Source organism: Biomphalaria glabrata, chromosome 8, assembly GCF_947242115.1.
Source record: "Biomphalaria glabrata chromosome 8, xgBioGlab47.1, whole genome shotgun sequence".
In the NCBI taxonomy this organism is placed as follows: domain Eukaryota; kingdom Metazoa; phylum Mollusca; class Gastropoda; family Planorbidae; genus Biomphalaria; species Biomphalaria glabrata.
The window spans coordinates 38852536-38874510 of NC_074718.1; the positions used below are offsets into that span (position 1 = coordinate 38852536).

A 21975-nucleotide genomic window follows, 5' to 3' on the forward strand; every position below is an offset into this window, starting at 1 on the left:
CTGCAAGAATAATCTCCCTTTTTCTATATAAAGCAAAATTAATTAAGTACCACTGATTGATTAATTTATTATTGATTCGTATATTGTCATCGACAATGAATAAATATGTAAAATTAATTTTAACTTGGAATAAACAAGGTTACAAATACAGTTTGTTGAAACACAAACTCAAACGCGGTCCCTGAAATGGTCCACCCAGGCAGGTAATAAGGTATGTTTCAATATTTTTAGAAAGAACATCAGAATGAAATTCTATCAAAGACAAATGGCAGAGAAGAATGGAGACAGAAGGTTGACAGATCTTATGTGTTGCTCCAGCGGTCAAGCAGACCAAAGGATAGGTGAAAGTGAATGTGAAGTTAGATGTAAACCTGGCTTAACTAATGTCTTATAATGAATATCTAATTGATCTAACTGTTTTGTAAAGGGTCAATCTCTTTTTCAAATCCTCAAGAAAAATACATTTCCGTAAAAAAACAAACAAAAAATACATTGTCATATTGTCCCTTTAGTTCATTTATTCAAGAGTTCAATAAATTAATGATCAGGAACAGATTTAGATCTAAATGTCTACCATTAGAATATTTTCTTAGTCTTCTATATCTATACATTCACCTAACAAGGATTTTTTTCTCGAGCGGGGGTGGATGGGTGCAGGATATCGAAAGAGGAGGGGGGGGGTAAAAATTGTACTTTCTTTTTTTTTATCTAACATTCATCAGTTATTAAGAGCAAAAAAAAAAAAAATCGCTCCACAAGTTGTATAAAGGGGGTATTTGTCTTTTTTAAATAAGTTTTTTTTTTTGTTTTGTTTTTCTTGTTTTAGTAAGTTTATTTTTCCTTGATGGAGGCGTTTAATAAGCTTTTGACACAATCTCATTAAATATTTGGTGCTGTTTTTTTTTTTTTTTGATACTTCAAAGCATTGTTTCCACATGCACCAATTACAAATGAAGCAGAACATGACTGAGTATACATACCGAACAAACTGATCTATACGAAATCACTTTCCAATTACTTTGTTCTAATTCAATTATGTAATGAAAGCCATGCGACTCGTTCTTTATCAAATGAAGCTGAATCTAAATACATTGAAACAGCTTTGCGAAAACCCATGTCAACAAAGTTTTAAAACAAACAAAAAAAAAAACTAATCATGAATGACTTTAACTATTTAACTGTGATTGTAAATGTGATAGTTAATGTGACACTAAGTGTGACAGCAAGTGGGACGATAAGTATAACAGTAAGTGTAACAGTAATTGTGACAGTAAGTGTGACAGTAAGTGTAGCTTGTAACAACTGTTGGGGAAGCATTGAAGGTCTCATTGATCTGTATACCCATTCAGTGTAAAATAGACAGATTTTTTTTTTCATAGAGAGTGAAACAACAGTGCATTATGTCATCCACCTCTTGAACATAGGAGTTATTTATTCGCAAATGCGCTTGCCATAATTTTAGAAAATATTACTATCTATAACTTGCATTTAAAATCGTTTCTATGCTAGGATGTCCATGGTATTTTAATTTAAAATAGTCATTGGAGTTCCCAGGGTAAAAGGCGCCTGAGATAATAAGATGTATCGACACACCTTCTCACAATTGTGTACTGTAACCTGTCACCTGTAAGAAAAACACAAATGACATTAAATGTACGTAAAGTTAACGAACGTATCAACAAAGATATACGACACCATTTTGGCGCCCCCAACGTTTGCTCAACCCTCTCTTCTCTTCGCTACGCCACTTCTTACAATACGCATATTAAAAATGTTTATGGCATCTCTTCTGCTTCTTATCTTTCAAGTCTAACTTCTCTTTGCGCATATTCAGAAAGTAAAGCTCCATGGAAAAGGGGAGACTACTTTTTTCATCTTGGTCTTTGAAAGGTGGGTAGAAATATCCGCTGACCTTAACATCAACGGCAGACGATGAAATAAAGCAGAGAGAAGGTAAGAAGATTGGGGGCGGGAGGAGAGGCTACTCATATTACATTTCACAGTTCCAACATTTTTCATTAAAGGTATATATCGAAATCCATTACTTTGACAATTCTATACATTGTTACTTCTACAGTGATCTAGACTTCAGACGAGACCAAAGTTCTAGCATTAACTTTCAGTACTAGCCCCAATAACTAATAAGGATTGACCTTGTAACACTAGAATACAAAGAACCGTCATTGTATAGATGTTAACCCCTTTACATGTGTATGGGAAGGCAAGAAACTGGTTTTGAATTGGGGATAGTTCGTAGCTCATGGCTTCTGTTAGTCAAGCTGAAAATATTGAGACCTGCATTTTTACCTGCCTGAGTGGACCACTTTGAGTTTGTGTTTTCACACGAACTATCTTTGTAATCTTGTTATACCTCAATCCTTACAACGGCGTATACTAAGGTGGTCGAGCATTTAGCGTGTAAGAGTGACATTACCATGTGTGAATTAGCGTCTTTATATTTATATGCTAAATAAAATATCCCAGCATTCTATGGTCTGGATACTGAAAAAGCCTTTTCAGGCTTCAAGTCGTTCAATGAAAACTGTTTAAATAATGCTAGTGATCTAAAAATAGCTCTGTGACGAATGGTTCTAGGCAAATATTCATCGTTGTGTAAAAGTCTCTTATAGGTTTGATCTATTTTTTCCCTGTTTTGTGTGCTGTGCTAGTATTATCGTATTATCATTGCTTATTTCCGATTTTTAACCAGCATTGTTTTTTAGGCTCAAACTTCACTTGTGTGAGTGGACATTTTATTTCTAAATTACAGCCTGTTACTTTCCGGACAAATCTCAATCTCAATGTCGTGTTGAACTGGGCAACATTTCTATTTCCTGTACTCATTGCTCTACGATAGAAATTCTTTTCACACATAAAGCAAATAATTATTCAATTTTAATAACTCCGTTTAAAATAAATTCAGATGTAACCTGAAGAACAGTTTAAAAAGAAAGCAGATTTTGGTAAGAAATTCATTCCTATTTTATAATCAAATTTTGTGAATAAAAACGTATATATCTATATATTTATATAATGAGAGAGAGAGGGATATATATATATATATATATATATATATATATATATATATATATATATATATATATATAGATATAGATAGATAGATAGATAGATAGATAGATAGATAGATAGATAGATAGATAGATAGATAGATAGATAGATAGATAGATAGATAGATAGATAGATAGATAGATAGATAGATAGATAGATAGATAGATAGATAGATAGATAGATTGATAGATAGATTGATAGATAGAGATAGATAGATAGATAGATAGATAGATAGATAGATAGATAGATAGATAGATAGATAGATAGATAGATAGATAGATAGATAGATAGATAGATAGATAGATAGATAGATAGATAGATAGATAAACAGTTCCACGAGTCATAACTGTGTTAAGTTGTTATTCAGACCACGAAATACAACACGGGTACCCCAGGCTAACGCAACTAAAGCATTAAAGTACCAGGTGACCGAGCTTCGCTCTGTTGAATGATTTGGGAAATATATTTACCCCGAACTCATTTTGGAAACATCTTTGTAATGACGAAACTGATCGAGCGCTTGGGAAACGACTAGCTATCCAAAGAGTTGCTTTAATGCTCTGTTAGTTCTCAATATCACTGTACATGACGATTTGAATAGAGACTACGTTCCTTTCCTCCAGTGGTACATGTAGGGAGGGAATTAGATCACTCTGGGCAAGCCATAGGCATGTAAGTTGCGCTATAACTTGAGTAGTCACAATTTAAGTACCTGTATTAAAGTGCAATTCATAAATATTAGTCTCTTTTAATGTGTACTTTGGCAATGTCCAAATACATAAATATAGATTTCTCTTATAAAATCTACTAATATGTTTTTCTACCTTTATTTTATTATTCGCTCTTGTAAATATATACGATCATTGTAATTTTGTTTCTGTTAAGGAAGTAACACTATTGAAAAAAAAACATGTAAATTGATTTTTTATGGAAGAAAAAAGATGTTGTATTTAGCGTGATTTACACTTTAATTGCGGAGACCCGTGTTGATCGCTTTTACATTGGCGACAAGGCTAATAGAGCCTACAATAAGATGGGGCGCAAATGTTTAATGTTTAAGGTCTATTGATTCAATATAACTTGTTCATGTTTGCAAAGAAATGTTTTGGTTTACAGTGACGTAAGTGGTGTCAAGTTGTTTTGTTTCTTTGTTGTCATTCAGAATCATTTCATTCATAAAAAGATTCTAGACAAAATTATTTTACAATGAAACATGTTTAAACCAATATAACAGTCAACATACATCTTGAAATTTTGAAGAAAATCGTTAGAGTCGTTTTCTAAGTAAAAATAATATATATCTATAATATAAAGCAGAAAATAAGGCGTATGTATGTATGTATGTATGTATGTGTGTGTGTATGTATGTATGTATGTATGTATGTATGTATGTATGTATGTATGTATGTATGTATGTATGTATGTACTGCACAGAAATCAAAACCATTTGACCAATCTTGAAAAAAATTGGCATAAATGTTTCTTAGATCATGGCGTAGGTAGTCGTCTATGTTTAATTTCCCTACCACTACCAGAGGGCCCCAAAATAGACAAAAGTACCTCATTGTTCATCAATTAAAAAAAATAAACTTTTTAACAAATTGGGTAAACCCGTTTTCACAGTATTTCATATTTGATATGGGTAATCATGAAGATGAGCGTCAAAAATTAATGATTCGCCGAAAATTCAAAATTTTTTTAAAAATACAATTAATAAATATAAATTGTGTTTTTAAAAGATTTTCTTGTAAAACAGAGAACTTTTATAATTATATGACATCAACAAAAAGCATTAGCGACGTCAAGGTTGCTCAGCACGCTGCCATTTTGTTTACAATGATGTCACAGAGGTGTTGCCAACTTAGTATTCTGAGATTTTCTTTTTGTTACACTTGCTTAAACCTGTGCTGCACGCTTGTTTGTAGGCATAAATTATATAATTAACTATATAAACTCTTTCCTTTTTCTAACAATTATATTAATAAAGTTGCAATAACATAAATATATGCTCAACTTGTTTTTGTTTTTTTTTTTGTTGATTTGCTTTTTTTTTTGTCTATATAGCCTAGATCTAAATATAAGATCAATATTATGTTTTGTTCTGTTGTATTTGAGTCACTGGTAAAATAGTAATCCTGTAGTAGTTTCTAATATTTAGGTGATTTTGGCCAATATAGAGCTAGAAAGGATGACATTGTGACTCGCTTCTATTGAACCACGGATAAAAGAATCAGCAAGGCTATAAGTCGTTTAAGAAGAAAGTCAAGCTGTAGTAGCCGTGTAAAAAAGAAAACGTAGAAGGAAATCCAAGTCTAGTAATTAAGTAGGCTAGTAGTCGGTCGACCTGAGAATTGTTACAAGTCTAGTAACTAAGTAGGCTAGTAGTCGGTCGACCTGAGAGTTGTTACAAGTCTAGTAACTAAGTAGGCTAGTAGTCGGTCGACCTGAGAGTTGTTACAAGTCTAGTAACTAAGTAGGCTAGTAGTCTGTCGACCTGAGAGTTGTTACAAGTCTAGTAATTAAGTAGGCTAGTAGTCGGTCGACCTGAGAGTTGTTACAAGTCTAGTAACTAAGTAGGCTAGTAGTCTGTCGACCTGAGAGTTGTTACAAGTCTAGTAATTAAGTAGGCTAGTAGTTGGTCGACCTGAGAGTTGTTACAAGTCTAGTAACTAAGTAGGCTAGTAGTCTGTCGACCTGAGAGTTGTTACAAGTCTAGTAATGAAGTAGGCTAGTAGTTGGTCGACCTGAGAGTTGTTACAAGTCTAGTAATTAAGTAGGCTAGTAGTCTGTCGACTTGAGAGTTGTTACAAGTCTAAGTAACTAAGTAGGCTAGTAGTCGGTCGACCTGAGAGTTGTTACAAGTCTAGTAATGAAGTGGGCTAGTAGTCGGTCGACCTGAGAGTTGTTACAAGTCTAGTAATTAAGTAGGCTAGTAGTCTGTCGACCTGAGAGTTGTTACAAGTCTAGTAACTAAGTAGGCTAGTAGTCTGTCGACCTGAGATTTGTTACAAGTTAGTAACTAAGTAGGCTAGTAGTCGGTCGACCTGCGAGTTGTTAGAAGATTTTAGAAAAGTAGCGATGTAAAGAGAAGTGATTAGGTCACAGTAGAAGTCACGCGAGAAGCAATTATAAAAGTCTGTATGAAGTAATTGACTAGTTTTATGTGTTGAAATTGATGTGCTCATCTTTAATAGTAGTTAAGTATCTGGACAACAAGCTGCTAAGAACATGTAGATTTCATTTCACATCAAGACATATTTCATTGTATATTTCATAGACAAGATATTTCGGGTGTTCATGGGCGCCCGCGGGATTTTTTTGAAGGGGGATGCAAGTTGCCACCTATGGCTCAAAGTCGTAGCTTCAATTTTTTCCCCCGAGCATATTAAAGAAAAGAACTGGTGTCCCCTCCCCCCCACCTACCCCCCCCCCCCACCTATACGATATTAATTTCATTGTAAATACATGGCGCGTTGGACGTAATCATCTTCTTTTTTGAAGTAACGCCTTATATGATATAAGATAAGTAGATAAATACTTGTTTCATGCTCTTGCATCGTTTTAGGATGTAAACAAAACAGGTTGAACTGAGCATTAGTATTGCTTGAAAAGAGAGACGTTAACGAAGAAACTAACGAATCCAGATACGGACTGTAAAGCAGTGTCCTTTAATAATCCCAAAATCCAAACAAATGTTTTTTTGCTTGGTGTGTCTGTCGACTACAAATTATCGGCAGCACTAATTCATTACATAGTTTCTCTGCCAATAGTCTTGCCTTCCTCAAGATGCCATCCCTGAAGTGTTCCTAACCATGGTCAGTTTGGTTTTTGATTATGTAATTAATGTGGACGGGCCTGCCATTGAGAGAGGTTCTAAACAAGGCAAAAAAAAAAAAAAAAAAAAAAAAAAAAGGGAGGAATGGAGAAAGATGGTTGACAAATCTTGCCTGGTGCCCCAACGGTCCAACAGACTAAGGGATAGGTAAAAGTAAAGGTAAAAAAATTAATGTGACTGCTGGTGTGCTTTTGAGCGGCCACTTATGCTAAGATGGACAGACTGCAACGTACAACACGGAAACTGGTTCAAGAACAGATGAATAATTGATTACAATTAAAACACACATCAGAAGCACACGAGAAGCAGGCACTGATTACACATAAAGCAGTTTGTCTGGTTTCACTTAGAGTAGGCCTAACTATATTAAAATGCACCAAACATGTTGTTTTGTTTGTTCGTAAAATGTTTTACATGTTTCGGATGTTCATTCAGAGTTGAAGATAATTACTTCCTAGTCCAAACCTCCCGCAGGACGACGGGAGATGGGAGCGTGCAGGGTTTGAACCCTTGACCAGCGATAAATCTGAACGACAATCTAGCGCGCAAACCGCACGACCAGGCAGCCATCCAATTCAAAGATCTTCTCAAATTGACAGCTGACTAGAATTTTTACTCCAAGACAAAAAGAAAATAACATTTTATCATATTCTAGGCCTTTACTAAATATAATGATAGCTATAATTATGTGCAAATGAAAAAAAATCGTCACGACTACGTGCTATAGAATTAAAAATAACAAGCCCATAATAAAGCGTGAATGGTCGGACATGAACTACAGATTAGCTTATTCCAGTTTATTACAATTATATAGCTTATCCTCATAACTTTATTTCCAGTGAAATCACTATATGCTAAGTTGCTTCGTATCAGAAGTTAATTGATTTGAAGGTGTAAAAAACATGACAACTCTCTCGCGCGCTTAAAGATTGCACGAAACATGAAAGGCTCGAAATTATCTATCGAACAATTTACAGCCCAGACACCAGAACATAACATCTGGCATAGGTTTCTGTCACATACTTGTTTGAGATTCAATGTGACATGAAGTGAGTTAATAGTCATTTGACTATCTCGTGCCTTATTTACGAAGAAATAATTGGTCTGTACTTGACCACGGGGTGAAAACCTCAGTTACCTTTTGGACTCCTGAGAGTAAGGAGATGTATGTATGTATTGTGTAAGAGATACGAGATGTAATATAAATGGGTTCTAAGTGATGTATTTCCATGGCTGGAGTTGCCAAGTTATTATGCACTATTTTATTATGATTATTAAACGTTTTGTCTGTTGAGACGATGCTTGCTTCTAAATATATGTGTAGTTGTCAAATTACTCAGTGAACATAGTGGCACTATGCAACAACAAAATTGATAAGAATAAAGTTATTTAATGTTTGCACAAAGAACATTCTAACAAGGCCAGAAGAGGCCCTAATGCTATACAAATAAACATTCGCGTTATCAGCATATGTCAAAGATATGACAGTTTCGAAACAGCTTATGGACATGATGTAATCAGAAGAAAAAGGGAACATTATTGAACGCCAACCCCCCCTGGCTACGCCTATGCCCAGTAGCGGCCTTAGGGGTTGGCAAGTGGGACAACCTCCCGCAGGCCCCGCGATTGGAGATTCCCTTGACACTGTCAGATTCGAAAACCAGAACAGTTCTCATATATACTCAATATCTTTGGAAATCTTTCCAGGCATCTTTATAATACCAAATACTATTTCTATGTAAGCTCTTAACATGACATAAACTTTAGCAGCACGAGGTTTCTGTACATCCGTTAAGTGTGTGACTTTGTGGTTGGACTTAGCTCTGAGAATGTCCAATGGTAGCACAACGAATAACGTGATGCAAGAAAAAAATAGAAAAGTAAAACTGCTGTAGCGCGCAGTCTTTACAAAAATTCTAGCGATTGTACAGTACCTTTTATAAATATAACACCGCATATCATGGGAGAACAGAGAAACAAACGAACAACGGAAATAGCCGAAGTCGACCCAACCATGCAAGTACATCTTCGAAGAATTAGGAACGCCGAGGCTCATACATCGGGCATAGGATTCAAAACGAGCATATGAACATTATGGCATCAGAAGTAAAAGGGAACATTATTGATAAAATCAAACTTGCAAAATATTTTCCCGTCATTCTTGACTACACACCTGATGCTAGCCACAAAGAGCTGATGTCCCCTATATTGAGTTTTTTGGACGTATCCTAATGTTGACAACTTAACAGGAAAGGTTTGTCATGGCGCTTCTTGCTGCGCTGGTGAACTTTGGTCAGGACATCGCCGATTGTCGTGTCCAGGGATACAAATACAATGGTGTAAACTTGAAGGAAAAGCACCAAGGAGTCCAAGCACACATTATTCTTATCAACAAATGACCTTTTGCGCTCATCTTGCGGCGGCCATAATCTTAACCTTCAGAGTGTTTAGCAGAAATATTATTATGTAGTTTGTTGATTGTTCATGAACAATGTCTTAATCATTAGTTACGTTGATTAAACTTTAAGGCAAAATCTTTCATAAAGTACATTATGTAATGTAGTCAAACGGCCAATAGTACAGTACATACGTAAGGTACTATGTTTTGTAGCAAAAATAAGACCTACAGCATTAGAGGCGGACGAGACATTAGAGTGATGTGGTATGAATACATAGCCTACACTAACGGCTTAGGGCCCCGCGAACTGCTAAGGCCGCCTCTACCCATGCCTCCTTCAGTGAAGTCCAGTAGGGCGTCGGCGCTGTAGGCGCCATTATCCCGTTGATGGTTAGAAAGGCTTTTATCCAACCACCAGGCCTGGACATGGGGCTCTTCACCCCTGTCCTGTCTGAGGCCTCCAGAGTGTCGAACTCCGACAGCCATCAACAAATACAAGGCAGGACTATTACAGTAGGCCTACACACGAAAGTATCTTTTTTCCATAAATTGTGAGAAGTTACCTTCCAGGAGCTTCTTGTAAACCAGAAGACCCCGGAAAATCTGTTATAAGTTATAAAATCGTTTCGTTTTAATAATTTACACCTAGGATTAGAGTGGGTTCTATGACAGTGCGTGGCTCACTGCGGTCGCATAGGTTGCAGTGACCTAAGGCAGGCTCTGAAAAATATCTATGCTACTCACTGTAAGCTTTTTTTTTTTTAAATAAATTAATTAACCCTTTTTAACATCGTTTACTGTAATTTCAAAATACAGCAAGAGAAATAAATAAATAGAAATTGCTATATGACAAGCGTGAGAGACATAAAACGCTTGGGCTTGTGATAGCTACATATAAAGAGGCTCGAGGTTCTCAACATCGGACTCAATCAGAGTTGGGCTTACTGAACAACTAAAAGCATTACTGAAAACATTTCCCCTGGATACCTCCCCCCACCCCCTATTATATATATAGTGATCCTCAAAACAGATTGGACCATAGTGCTCTGAGCATGCTATAAGCATGAAAAATGCTCTTTATGAAAATAAAAACTATTTAAAATAATATGGAATCTGGTCTAGCAATTCATAAAAGCTATTTTTTAAATTTTTTAATCCAGATCTTGTATAAAATACAGAGGTAGGTACTTCACAAAAAAAGTATTTACTCAGAGAATGTAATAATTCATAATTCAGTGACAATGAAAAGTAACATCTATTTAGCATACACAAAAAAAATTGATTGCAATAAATCTTTAAAAAAAAGAACTATTTTATTGTGGTCTAAATTATTTTGTCTAACATTAATACATCTGTACATAATGGGTGTTTCTCATTTCTAGTTGGCAGCACTTAATAATGCCAAAATTATTTTTGATAAACAAATCTGGATTTGTTTTTGGCCAGGAAGAGACAACAAGGAATGTCGCGATAAATAATTTTTGACGCTCACATTCATGATTACCTTGATATGAATATGTCGGCTGAACGGGTAAACCCATTTCCACATTCTACTTTTATTTTCGTGACAAAATTTTTAAAAATGTGAAGGGAACATTCTCGCGTTTAACATAGATCTTAACTAAAACCAGTAGATCAGTAATACCAAAAACTAGGGCCTACAAGCCGCAGGTCATATCCGGCTAGTATATACATAAAAAAATTGCTCGGTTAATAGTATAGGATTTGCACTTTTAGTATTTTAGATAACAATGAAGGAAGGCTGTCTACATACTGTGTGTGTCTTGGTGGCTGTGTTCAGCTCAGTAGCCAGGTCTCTGAATTACAAAAGCAATGTGGCCATCATGAAAGAGGTTGTCGAACATGAAGACTACCGCACGGATGTCCGGCCACTCAAAGACCAGGAAAAGGCCATCCAGGTCTCCGTGGACTTTGAACTGGTCTCAATTGTGGGTATTGATGACGTGGCTCAGAGCTTCATCGTCAACGGTTTCGTCTTCTTTCTTTGGAATGATGAGGTAAAATGTGTTTCTTTTAATTGTTTTGGATGGTCCCTCACAGGGCCGGTCTTACAGATTGCGGGGCCCTGTGCGAAACGGATTGCGCTGGGCCCAGTCTGGGTAGGGATAAGGAAAATAAGTGAAAATTAAGATATTGGATTAGAAAATAAATTCGTTTTTGCATTTTATTCATACTTTACTAAGTGCAAAATCACAGTCAAATTAACTTTACGAGCAATTCTACAGTAGAAAGTAGTTTTCCAACAAAAAGCCGATAAACATTCAGATCTACCTTTTACATATACTAGCGAATTATCGTGCTTTTTGTTTTAAGAGGTCAAGATAGATTTAGATCTATATTTATATGCCAGTGACTATTAAAGTAAATTAAGTATTTTAACTTCTTGTTTTGGTTATAATTCACCTTATTAATACATTTTTATTAAATAAAAGCTGGCAATGCCCTTTAGTTTTTAAGCGCGAGTTGGATTTTCGTTTTCCATATTGAATGACACCCCGAAATGACAATTTTGTCTGTTTTTAAGGAGATTTGCATGAGTTTTCAGAAGATTTTAATAATTTCATGACATTTTGGTATATTTTGCAATTTTGAGAGAATTCTAGGAACCTTTTACTAATAAGTTGAAATGGTTTAATTTAATAATTTACACCTAGAATTCGCGTGGGGCCTATGAAAATGAGGGTCCACTGCGGCCGCATAGGTTGCAGTGGCCTAAGACCGGTCCTGGTCCTTCAGATTATAAGATAATTGCATCCTTTACTCAAACCTGCCGTTGGAGAAAGGCAGCGGGCAGGGTTCGAACCATGGACCATCCAACGACAATCCAGAGCTCATATCATAAACCAGGTAACCATAATTATTAGGCCTAAACCATTTTATAAAAGAGACATACAACGATTACAAAAAAAAAATAATTTAGAAAATATTTCTTACTTTAAGATGTTAACTTGGGACCCAAGCAAATACGATAATCAAGCAATTATCCATCCAATGCCAGAGAAGATTTGGAGACCCCGAGTTCTCTTGCTGAATACTTTAGGTGAGAGGGACATCTTTCAGGAAGACGATTTAGCGTAAGTGTTGTGCCTTTATTTATTAGATATAAGTATAAATAAGTCTCAATATTTTTTAAATCTTTTTTTATGTTGGGTACATTTCTTGATATTTAAAGTCTATAGCTAAATACTCTAGCTTAAATTAGTTTCTGTAACTTGCTTCTTTTGTAAAATGAATAAAATTTTAATTTGGTATACGACTAAACAAAAGTTTCGAGCCGATGGGTTATGTCCCTTTCATAGCAATGCGGTAGAGAAGAAAAGAAAAAAAAGAGATAAGCTATAAAGAAAGTGAAAAACACTATAGAAAGAGAGAGAGAAAAAAAAATAGAGGAGAGAGAGGGAGAGAGAGAAAGTGATAGACGCGAAATACAGGCAGCGAGTGAGAGAAAGTGAGAATGGAAATAAAGAGAGTAAAGCATAGACAGAGAAAGAGACAAAGTGGAGCGACTGACAAATACAGAGTGGAGAAAGAGAAAAAAAAAGGTGAGAGAAAATAGAATGAAATTTAAAGAGAGAAAAAAGGGCAAAAAATATACGAAAATGAGAAAGAGAGAAAGAGAGAGAGAGTAAAAGAGACAGAGAGAGAGACAGAGAGAGTAAAAACAGTGAGAGAGAAAACAGTAAGATAGAAAAATGGAAGAAAAGTAAGAAATATAAAAAACACAGGAACAAAACAGAGAGAACGAGACGAGAGTAAGAACAGCCTAAGCAAAAAAAAGAAGAAGAAGAAGAAAGAAATACGTCCAGAGAAGATCTAAAAATAAGAGAAAATTCTCACAACAGTAGCTAACCATCTTATAAACACGTAGTGACATCTATGTCAACTTAAAAACATTTTGGGCATTATCCACATGCTTGTTTCAAACATTTCAGTACAGGCAGTATACGGTATCATTGTACACGTTTTTCGTTTAGTTTTTCTGCGTCGGACTCAATTTTTCGAACACACTATTTTAGCTTCTTATAGCAAATCAAGTATTTCTTCCTTCTACAGGCCAGTCACTGTGGACGCTAACGGAACTGTCAACTGGGTGCCCGGAAGCTTATTCCCCACTTCCTGTGAGTTACATCTGTCAGATTACCCTTTTGATGAACAGAAGTGTACCATCATTGTAAACCTGATTCTTTCACTATAACATTTAGTTCAAGTATTATAACAACTCTGTGCCTTATATTATTTCGTTTACATATGTTTAAAAAGACACCTACAATTGTGGGAGGAAACACATCTGAGACCCGAAGAAAAACATTTGCCAAAAATAGTCATTCAAAGATATTCATAGACTTTCAAAGCCGTTCAAAGATATTCAGGAACTTTTAAAGTCATTTATAGACATTCATAGACTCTCAGAGACACCGCGAGACATTCAGAGACTTTTAAAGACTTTCAAAGTCTTTGTAGTTCTAGATTATAGCTTTATTACTTTATTCTATATAGCAGTTAAACACATACTTTTCCAGACAGGTTATATAAATTTTCAATAAATATTTTTCTGGCCTCATCCCCGTCTAATCCATTGGAATATTCTCCGGATTCATTTGTTCTCTTGGTAGAATTTTCGAGGCTGGATAACATCGGCTCACGGGCCGCGTATCGCTCACGGACCATAGTTTGATTATCACTGGTTTGTGTTATTGATTTAGTTAATAAAAAAAAAACAACTTATAAACATGTTGAAACTCCAAGATGTTATTTTAACTTTTTAAACAAATCTAGAAGTGTACAACTCTTGCACATAGCTGGCTTTATGTTTAACACATATTTTGATTTGAGGCTCTTCACGAAATATCCGTCTTTTACATGAGAATTTTTTAATTTTCCTCGTTAACTAGGGCTTCTTGAGATGATTCTATTAATTTTTATTTTTAAATCGTCTAAACTTTGGCATTGATATTAGCTTAAATAGTTTGGGGTTTTTTTTTTTTTTGGAAGATATGTTTTTTCGTGTTTTTACAAAGATTCTATCAACTCACTGTCTGGTACAAAGCTTCTATCAACTCTCACTGTCTGGTACAAAGCTTCTATCAACTCTCACTGTCTGGTACAAAGCTTCTATCAACTCACTGTCTGGTACAAAGCTTGTATCAACTCTCACTGTCTGGTACAAAGCTTCTATCAACTCACTGTCTGGTACAAAGCTTCTATCAACTCATACTGTCTGGTACAAAGCTTCTATCAACTCTCACTGTCTGGTACAAAGTTTGAGCACGTTTTCTTCTCCCATTTTCCATTCTCGGATCATGTCGAAACTTCGCACAATTATTCTTAGGCGAAGACAATGCATGAATTAATTAACGAAAGTAACCGATTAGGCAATTAATTACTGGTAATTTTTTTTTTATACCAACAAGGGAAATAATCCTTCAGTATTCACAGATGTGGCTAAATATGTTGGATAATTGAACACTTATTTCTCCCACACCCATTCTCCGATTAAATTGAACCTATCTTTTAACAATTATTTATTGTAATTAACAAAACATGAATCTGTTGAAGAATTAAACAATTAGTTAGATAACATTAATTATTGGTAATTAATTATTTTGCTTGATATAAAAAGGGAAATAACTTCTACAGGTTAGTTTGGAGTTCTTCCCCTTAGATAATTTTATTTTTTTTAATTATTTTTTTTTCCTGAATTTTGTTCAACATTAGATTGATTTAGGACTCCTTATCAAATTTTTCTAGGCATTGTGTAATTTAGAATTACTGTTCTAGACAATTCATGTGTTCTAAAAATTGTATTGTATTAGCTGATTGCAACGATGTATGATGCAAGTGAACTTTCCTTTGTTGCAATCACCGACAAAGTTCTACTGGATTTCTTTATTAAACATGGCGAGTGGGAGTTGATTGACACAGACATTAGTACAACCAGTCTTTCTACTTCAACATGGGAAGGATCATCCATCCAAGTAAGTGTACTTAAAGTATTTCTTCTTCTTGGAGGCGCGGTGGCTGAGCTGTAAAGCGCTGTGCTTTCCAACCGGATCCCGGGTTAGAATCCTGGTGAAGACTTGGATTTTTAATTTTTGGGATCTTTGGGCGCCTCTGAGTTCACCCAGCTCTAATGGGTACTAGTTGTGCTGGCCACATGAAACCCCCGTAAACCGTGCTTTTAAGTAAAAATGTCCCTAACGAAGTAAAAAGTCTAATTTCTCAACTTATTCTAGAATTCTCAGTTCTTTTCAGACTTTTTCAACGGATCAAAGTTTGTCTCTGGATTTTGACTCGCAATAATGCTGGAGAAACCAAATGAAATCTTTTAGGTATAGGAATTGTTGCAAGAGACATATGATCATACATAATAGAATTTTAATATTAGTTTTAAGACTATTTTGTTGTAGCTCTTTCCCAGGCTCACCAAATCTTTCAATTATATCAAATCACTGTTATAGGGGAGAAAACACTATAAATTGTGTCTTTTTAAAAAAATCTATTTATTGGTAGAACAAGATATTAAAATTATTATTTCTATGATTTTACTAGCCAGATATTACCCTCCGCCTGATGGTCTTAGTTAGGGTATTCCTAATCTAGAGGACTGTATTTAGATCTATGTCAAACTTTGTCAATGTTTGTTTAACATCTTTTTCCTCTCGCCACGAAAATGAAAGTAGATTGTAACAATGGGTTTACCTGTTAAGCCGACATATTCCTATCAAGTATAAAATACTCTGAAAAAGGCTTCACCGGATTTGCTTAAAAGTTTCGTTCTTAAATAGAGATAATTTTATTTATTTGTGTGGGGTTTTTGGGGGGATCCGGAATTTAGGGAGGGATATTAAATATACACTTCGCCCTCAGCCATGATCTAAGGAACATGTATGCACAGTTTTATCAGGATTGGTCAAACGGTTTTGATTTCTATGCAATACATACATACATGCTTACATAAACCTTACATTCGACTAAATATATTAGATAATTTTTTTAAAAAATCCACCTCCTCTACTTCCTTCTAACTCTTCCAGATACAGCTTGTTACTTATTATCTCCTTTATTTCAGATATTATTTGGGTGTTTTTAGCTTGTCCAAAAGTGGAAAGGAAGTTACTTGTTTTGTGCCGTCTGTTTGTTCGTCCTTCCGTCTTTCATGATTTGAGCTAAACTAACAGATTACGAAAATCCGATTTCATGCTATTTCGCAATTTGCAAAGTTTGAATACTACTATTGGACCTTATTGTCTGAAATATAATTGACATTTTTGTTTTTTTAAATATACTGTGTAAAACTACTTTTAAAAAATACATTGTACATTGTTGTTGTTTTTTTTAAGTTAGGCTATATCAATTAGGGGAGGTAATTATGTAAATACTTTTATAACATTAATACATACAGAGTTACTATTTCCTATATAAAAAAAAGACAATTAGTAATAACTGTATTTTATGTTATACATAATGAATAATTTACTGAACACATAAAAAAATGCATATTCTAAATACGAAAGTTGCACATAATAATAATAATAATAAATAACAACAACAATAATAATAAAATAATTATAAATAACAAAAATGATAATACAAAAACACAGACATCTAATTATAAAAATAATAATAATAAATAACAACGATAATGATAGCAGTAGGAATAATACAAACAGTAGTAGAAGTATAACGCCAGGAGGTCTCAAACTGTACAGCCATATCTAAACACTATCGCTCTGCTCGTGTTTATTTTGTATCCATAAAGTTGGATTTATACTTCCTGATAGTTTCTTCTTTGAAGCTTCTGATATGTGGACGAAACATATTGAAATCTTCCACTCTACCCGCAATTACTTACCCATTGGCTGGTACATGGATGGACTCTTCCTGGTTTCAATTTATAATGTATTATTCACTCAAATGCTCCTAGTGAGCTCGCGTATGTGCGAATAGAGGTGTGTGTGTGGGGGGGGGGGGAGGGAGGGCAAATCGCAACTGGTTGAGTTTGGGTGGAACACATCCTTAGAGAATGGCATAGAGAATGGCATAGAGAATGGCATAGAGAATGGCATAGAGAATGGCATAGAGAATGGCATAGAGAATGGCATAGAGAATGGCATAGAGAATGGCATAGAGAATGGCATAGAGAATGGCATAGAGAATGGCATAGAGAATGGCATAGAGAATGGCATAGAGAATGGCATAGAGAATGGCATAGAGAATGGCATAGAGAATGGCATAGAGAATGGCATAGAGAATGGCATAGAGAATGGCATAGAGAATGGCATAGAGAATGGCATAGAGAATGGCAAAGAGAATGGCAAAGAGAATGGCAAAGAGAATGGCATAGAGAATGGCAAAGAGAATGGCATAGAGAATGGCATATAGAGAATGGCATAGAGAATGGCATAGAGAATGGCATAGAGAATGGCATAGAGAATAGCACAGATGATGTAAAGGCAATATGTTTCTATGGCTCACGGTTAACGAGGGTGTCATGTGGTCAGCATAAGTACTACTGCCTTTACGTTCCTCAACTAATGTCAGGTACCCATTAGAGCTGAATGGACTCAGAGGCGCTCTAAGGATCCCGGAATAAACAAAATCTTCACAAGGATTCGAACCAGGTTCGGGAGCCGAATCACATGTAATTTTATATTTTATATCGAATGGCGGAAGAGTGCTATCCTCCATACATTATAAAAGTATGAAATTACATCTGATTCGGGTAACAAATGCGATACATATATGACATATGTTAATTCTGATACACTGTCTACATATTTAATACACGATACGTGTTTGGCTAGTCCAGTACAAGATGTATGTGTGACAAATGTGAATGTGTGATACATGTATGATATGTGGGATTCACTTTTCTATTTGATTTAGAATTTACTTATATCATTTATAATATAAGAGTCACATTAATTAACCATAGTATACAAGATTCATTGTGCTATATATAACACGTCATACCTATGCAATTCATATTATTCCAATTTCTAATATATGTCTTATATCATGCCATGTAATCTATCATTTCTATGTGGATAAAAATTATTAAAAACATAGTTCATGTTCTCTTAAAATATAGTATTATTAATTCCTTGCATTTTTTCTGTTCTAAATTTTAAAGTTTACATTTAAACTTCGAAGACGACCAGCATTTCTGCTAATCAACATTGTGTTACCAGTTGTCTTTCTTTCCTTTCTCAATCTCATGGTGTTTATCATACCTGCTGACTCAGGGGAGAAGATTAGTTACGGTGAGTAGAAAATATCTGATTTATGCTATTTTTACGTTTAAAATCTAATTTTTGGTTTAAAAAAAAAATATTTCAATTTTATGTTTTGTCATTTGTCATAGGCATAACTGTGCTGTTAGCGCTTTCTGTGTTTCTAAGCATTGTGGGCAGTCTGCTGCCCAGATCAGGGGCTAGTACTCCAAAACTGACCATCTACCTCTTTATGCTTCTGATTATCTCCATGCTGACCGTCATCGACAGTATTATAATAGTCTATCTGGATTACAAAGATGAGGTCAGTCATTTTCTCCGCTCTGTTGAGCTTATCAGGACAGTTTTCAAATACAATTGTTGATAAATTGCCATCTGTACAGACTGACCAATTTTGTTGAAAAAATAGACATTGCTGAAAACAAAAATGTGTTTCTGGAAACATACGTATTGCTGAAAACAGAGATGTACTGTTAAAAATGTTATGTGCAAAACAAAAATGTAGAGCAGACAAAAATGTGTATCATTTGAAACAAATATATATTGTTGAGAATAATAATGAAATCGTGTGGAGGAAGTATTCTAAATTAAGGATTTACATGAATTACTGATTGTTTAAATATAAGTAAAATCAGCAGTGGCTGAGCTGTACAGCGTTTGGCTTCCCAACCTTGGGTCGCGGGTTCAAATCTTGGTGAAGACTGGGATTTTTAATTTGGGGTCTTCAGGCGCCTCTGAGTCCACCCAGCTCTAATGGGTACCAGACATTAATTGGGAAAAAGTCAAGGCGGTTGCTTGTTGTGCTGGCCACATACCACCCTCGTTAACTGTAGGCCACAGAAAAAGATTAACTTTACTTTTTTATTTATATAACCATTAAAATCAAAAACCTTTTTTTTTTTCGCTTCTAAATTCAAACGTAATATAAGTATAAGAATGAACGCGCCCCACCTCCAAGCCATGTTGACTAATAGGCAGCTTTTCAAAAAACGTGTTATTCTATTTTTTTTATTCTCTCTTTCATTTTCGTGGATACTTTTGTTTGAAAAGTTGGAATTAGTTTTGCATACGATTTGTAAAGAAACCAAATGAATAAAAATGAAATTTTGATGAAAGGAACGGTTTTATTTTGCTAAAGATATTTTCCTAAAGATTTCAATTGATTTCATTATCCCTAAGCTATACAATGTACATGTAATTAACAGTATGTAATGTGTAATATTAAACTGATAGTAGGCCAAAAAAGAAGACTTAGATAATAATTATCCAACAAGTTTTTTTTTTACAAAGCTTATGTCTACTCACTCTGTCTATCTGGGAAAAACTTTGTACACGTTATTTCTCCCACACCCAATCTCGGATCAAGTTGAGATTTTGCACAATTATTTCTTTTTTACCTGACAAGTCAAGAATCAATAAAAAAAATACCCAATTAGTTTATTAATTATTGGTAATAAATTATTTTGTATGGTATCTCGAACAAGGGAAATAAACTGTACTTGACTGAAGTAGTGGTATAAACTGAAGTAGTCCCTTTATAGGTTGTCTTATTAGTCTTAGTGAACACACCATGAACAATAAAATAAGACAATAGAAACAATAGATAACTATGCAATCGTCCATGTTCATAGATGATTTGCTAGTAGAATGGTTACCGTGTTGGCTTGAGAAGTCTGAGAAGACTTGAGCCGTGAGTTTGAATTCTCTCTTTTTATATTTCTATAAAAGCTTTTTTATTGTTAGTCTAAATCTATTAAAAATTTATTATATGACTGATCCAAACTTATCAATACAAGTACGCTTAATATAATATTTGTTTTGTTTTATTTTAAGTATTTCTTATCAAATTTCTCTTCAGCAAGAAACGTCACAACTGAAAGCCAAAGCCAACTTCCAGAGCGCTTTCTCGAAAACTCAAAAACTGACACGAGCAGTTTCAACTTTCCTGAACAAAAAGCCAGCAGACGAGATCACAAATCACCAAGGGGATTTGGCGTCACGTGACAATGTAACGTCATTTGCTGACGCGGTAAGGCTGCGGAGCCAAACTTCCGTTGACGCCAAAGATGAAGCCAAAGATGCGAAAGATAAAAAGCCGCCTCGCAGAGTCAATAAATACAGGCTCATCGGCAAGCACATTGACTGCGTATCGTTCATTGTCTTTCTATTTCTATGGATTCTGGTCACTTTAATTTTCTTGCTCACGATGGCCTACGGTAAAGATCTAAACCTATAGATCTAGCTATTCATATGATTACTAAATATGTATTTTACACTGACAAATTGTTTGTAAATAAAATATTGTAAATAAATTGTAAATTAGACCTAACTAATTGATATGTATTCATTATATTTTTCACATGTAAAAACGTCTTTGAAAAAATGGAATAACAAAATAAAAATTAAAGAAAAGAAAAAAAAAAGTTATGTTTTTAGAATGTTTACTGTAAAGACCTACATTTGAACTAATATTTATACTTTGGAGATTTTTTTTTTATCCGAAAGCTTTTTTCCGTAATACTTTGTTCGCCAGAGAAAACATTTTTAGAGCATTCTTGGTAACTAAACTAGGCCTACTTGACAAACATAAAGAATGCACTAGTGTGACTTGTCATTCATTTTTTTTGTTGAGACTCAGACTACCCAGTAAATCTGTATGTAACAGAGATCATTAGTACTTATGTTCTCTTGAACACTTCTAAGACGGGGATTTCTTCCTATCATGTGACGGATTTATTTCTACCAAATGTTTTAGACTAGATGTCAGGTTGAACTGATTCCAACGTTTTAACTCCTCTTACAATACGTTTTAAAGTATATATTGATTTTGTTGATTACCAGGGTAAAGGGGATTGGGGCAGTTTACAAAGTTACATTACGCATCCAAATATTAATACTTTGTTATACGCTTTATCTGAATCAGTATATGCCTCGAGAAACAAACTTTTTTTTTCGTGAGATTACTAATAATTTTAAGCAATTTTTAAAGTTTGTTTTTTTTTATTACCAAATAATTTACTTGCGTTCATTGCGTCGAATTTTATTTTTCGTTTTAATTATTCTGGAGCTAATTTTAAAACAAAATTTAACTTCATTAACAAAAGAATGGATGTATCGTATGTTACACCATATTACATTGTCACTCCACTGAGAAAAGCGTTCAAATAAGATCGAATGTTTCTACAAATTCTTATGTCAATACTGACACCTGGATTTAAGTTGAAGAACTCGTGTCACCAGTAACACATCCTGTTTCAATATTTGACTGTAAGATTGATTAGTACCCGGATACAGTGTCGGAGTTAGACATGATAAGGCCCTGAGTTATAAAGGGGCCCCATGGAAGGCGATTTTTTTTTTCGTTTGCTCTTTCTCCATAATGATTGAAAATAACGTTGTTACCATTTGTGTGGCCCCCT

General features: G+C 34.7%; 1 protein-coding gene across 4 annotated transcripts; it reads left to right on the forward strand.

Annotated features, from left to right (window-relative positions):
• Nucleotides 1–2384: 2384 nt before the first annotated feature.
• Nucleotides 2385–20938, forward strand: LOC106058268 (neuronal acetylcholine receptor subunit alpha-6-like). Of its 4 annotated transcripts, XM_056038130.1 has the most exons (9): nt 2387–2630; nt 2724–2963; nt 11040–11320; nt 12264–12397; nt 13377–13494; nt 15137–15298; nt 18457–18586; nt 18688–18860; nt 20415–20938. In XM_056038130.1, exons 3-9 carry the CDS (start codon nt 11054–11056, stop codon nt 20790–20792), a joined length of 1362 nt encoding a protein of 453 aa, XP_055894105.1. In that variant the 5' UTR covers nt 2387–2630; nt 2724–2963; nt 11040–11053; the 3' UTR covers nt 20793–20938. The 4 variants fall into 4 exon arrangements, with proteins under 4 accessions (XP_055894106.1, XP_055894105.1, XP_055894104.1 ...); XM_056038131.1 differs by having other exon boundaries at nt 2385–2963; nt 11048–11320; XM_056038129.1 differs by having other exon boundaries at nt 2387–2963.
• The last annotated feature ends 1037 nt before the right edge of the window (nt 20939–21975 follow it).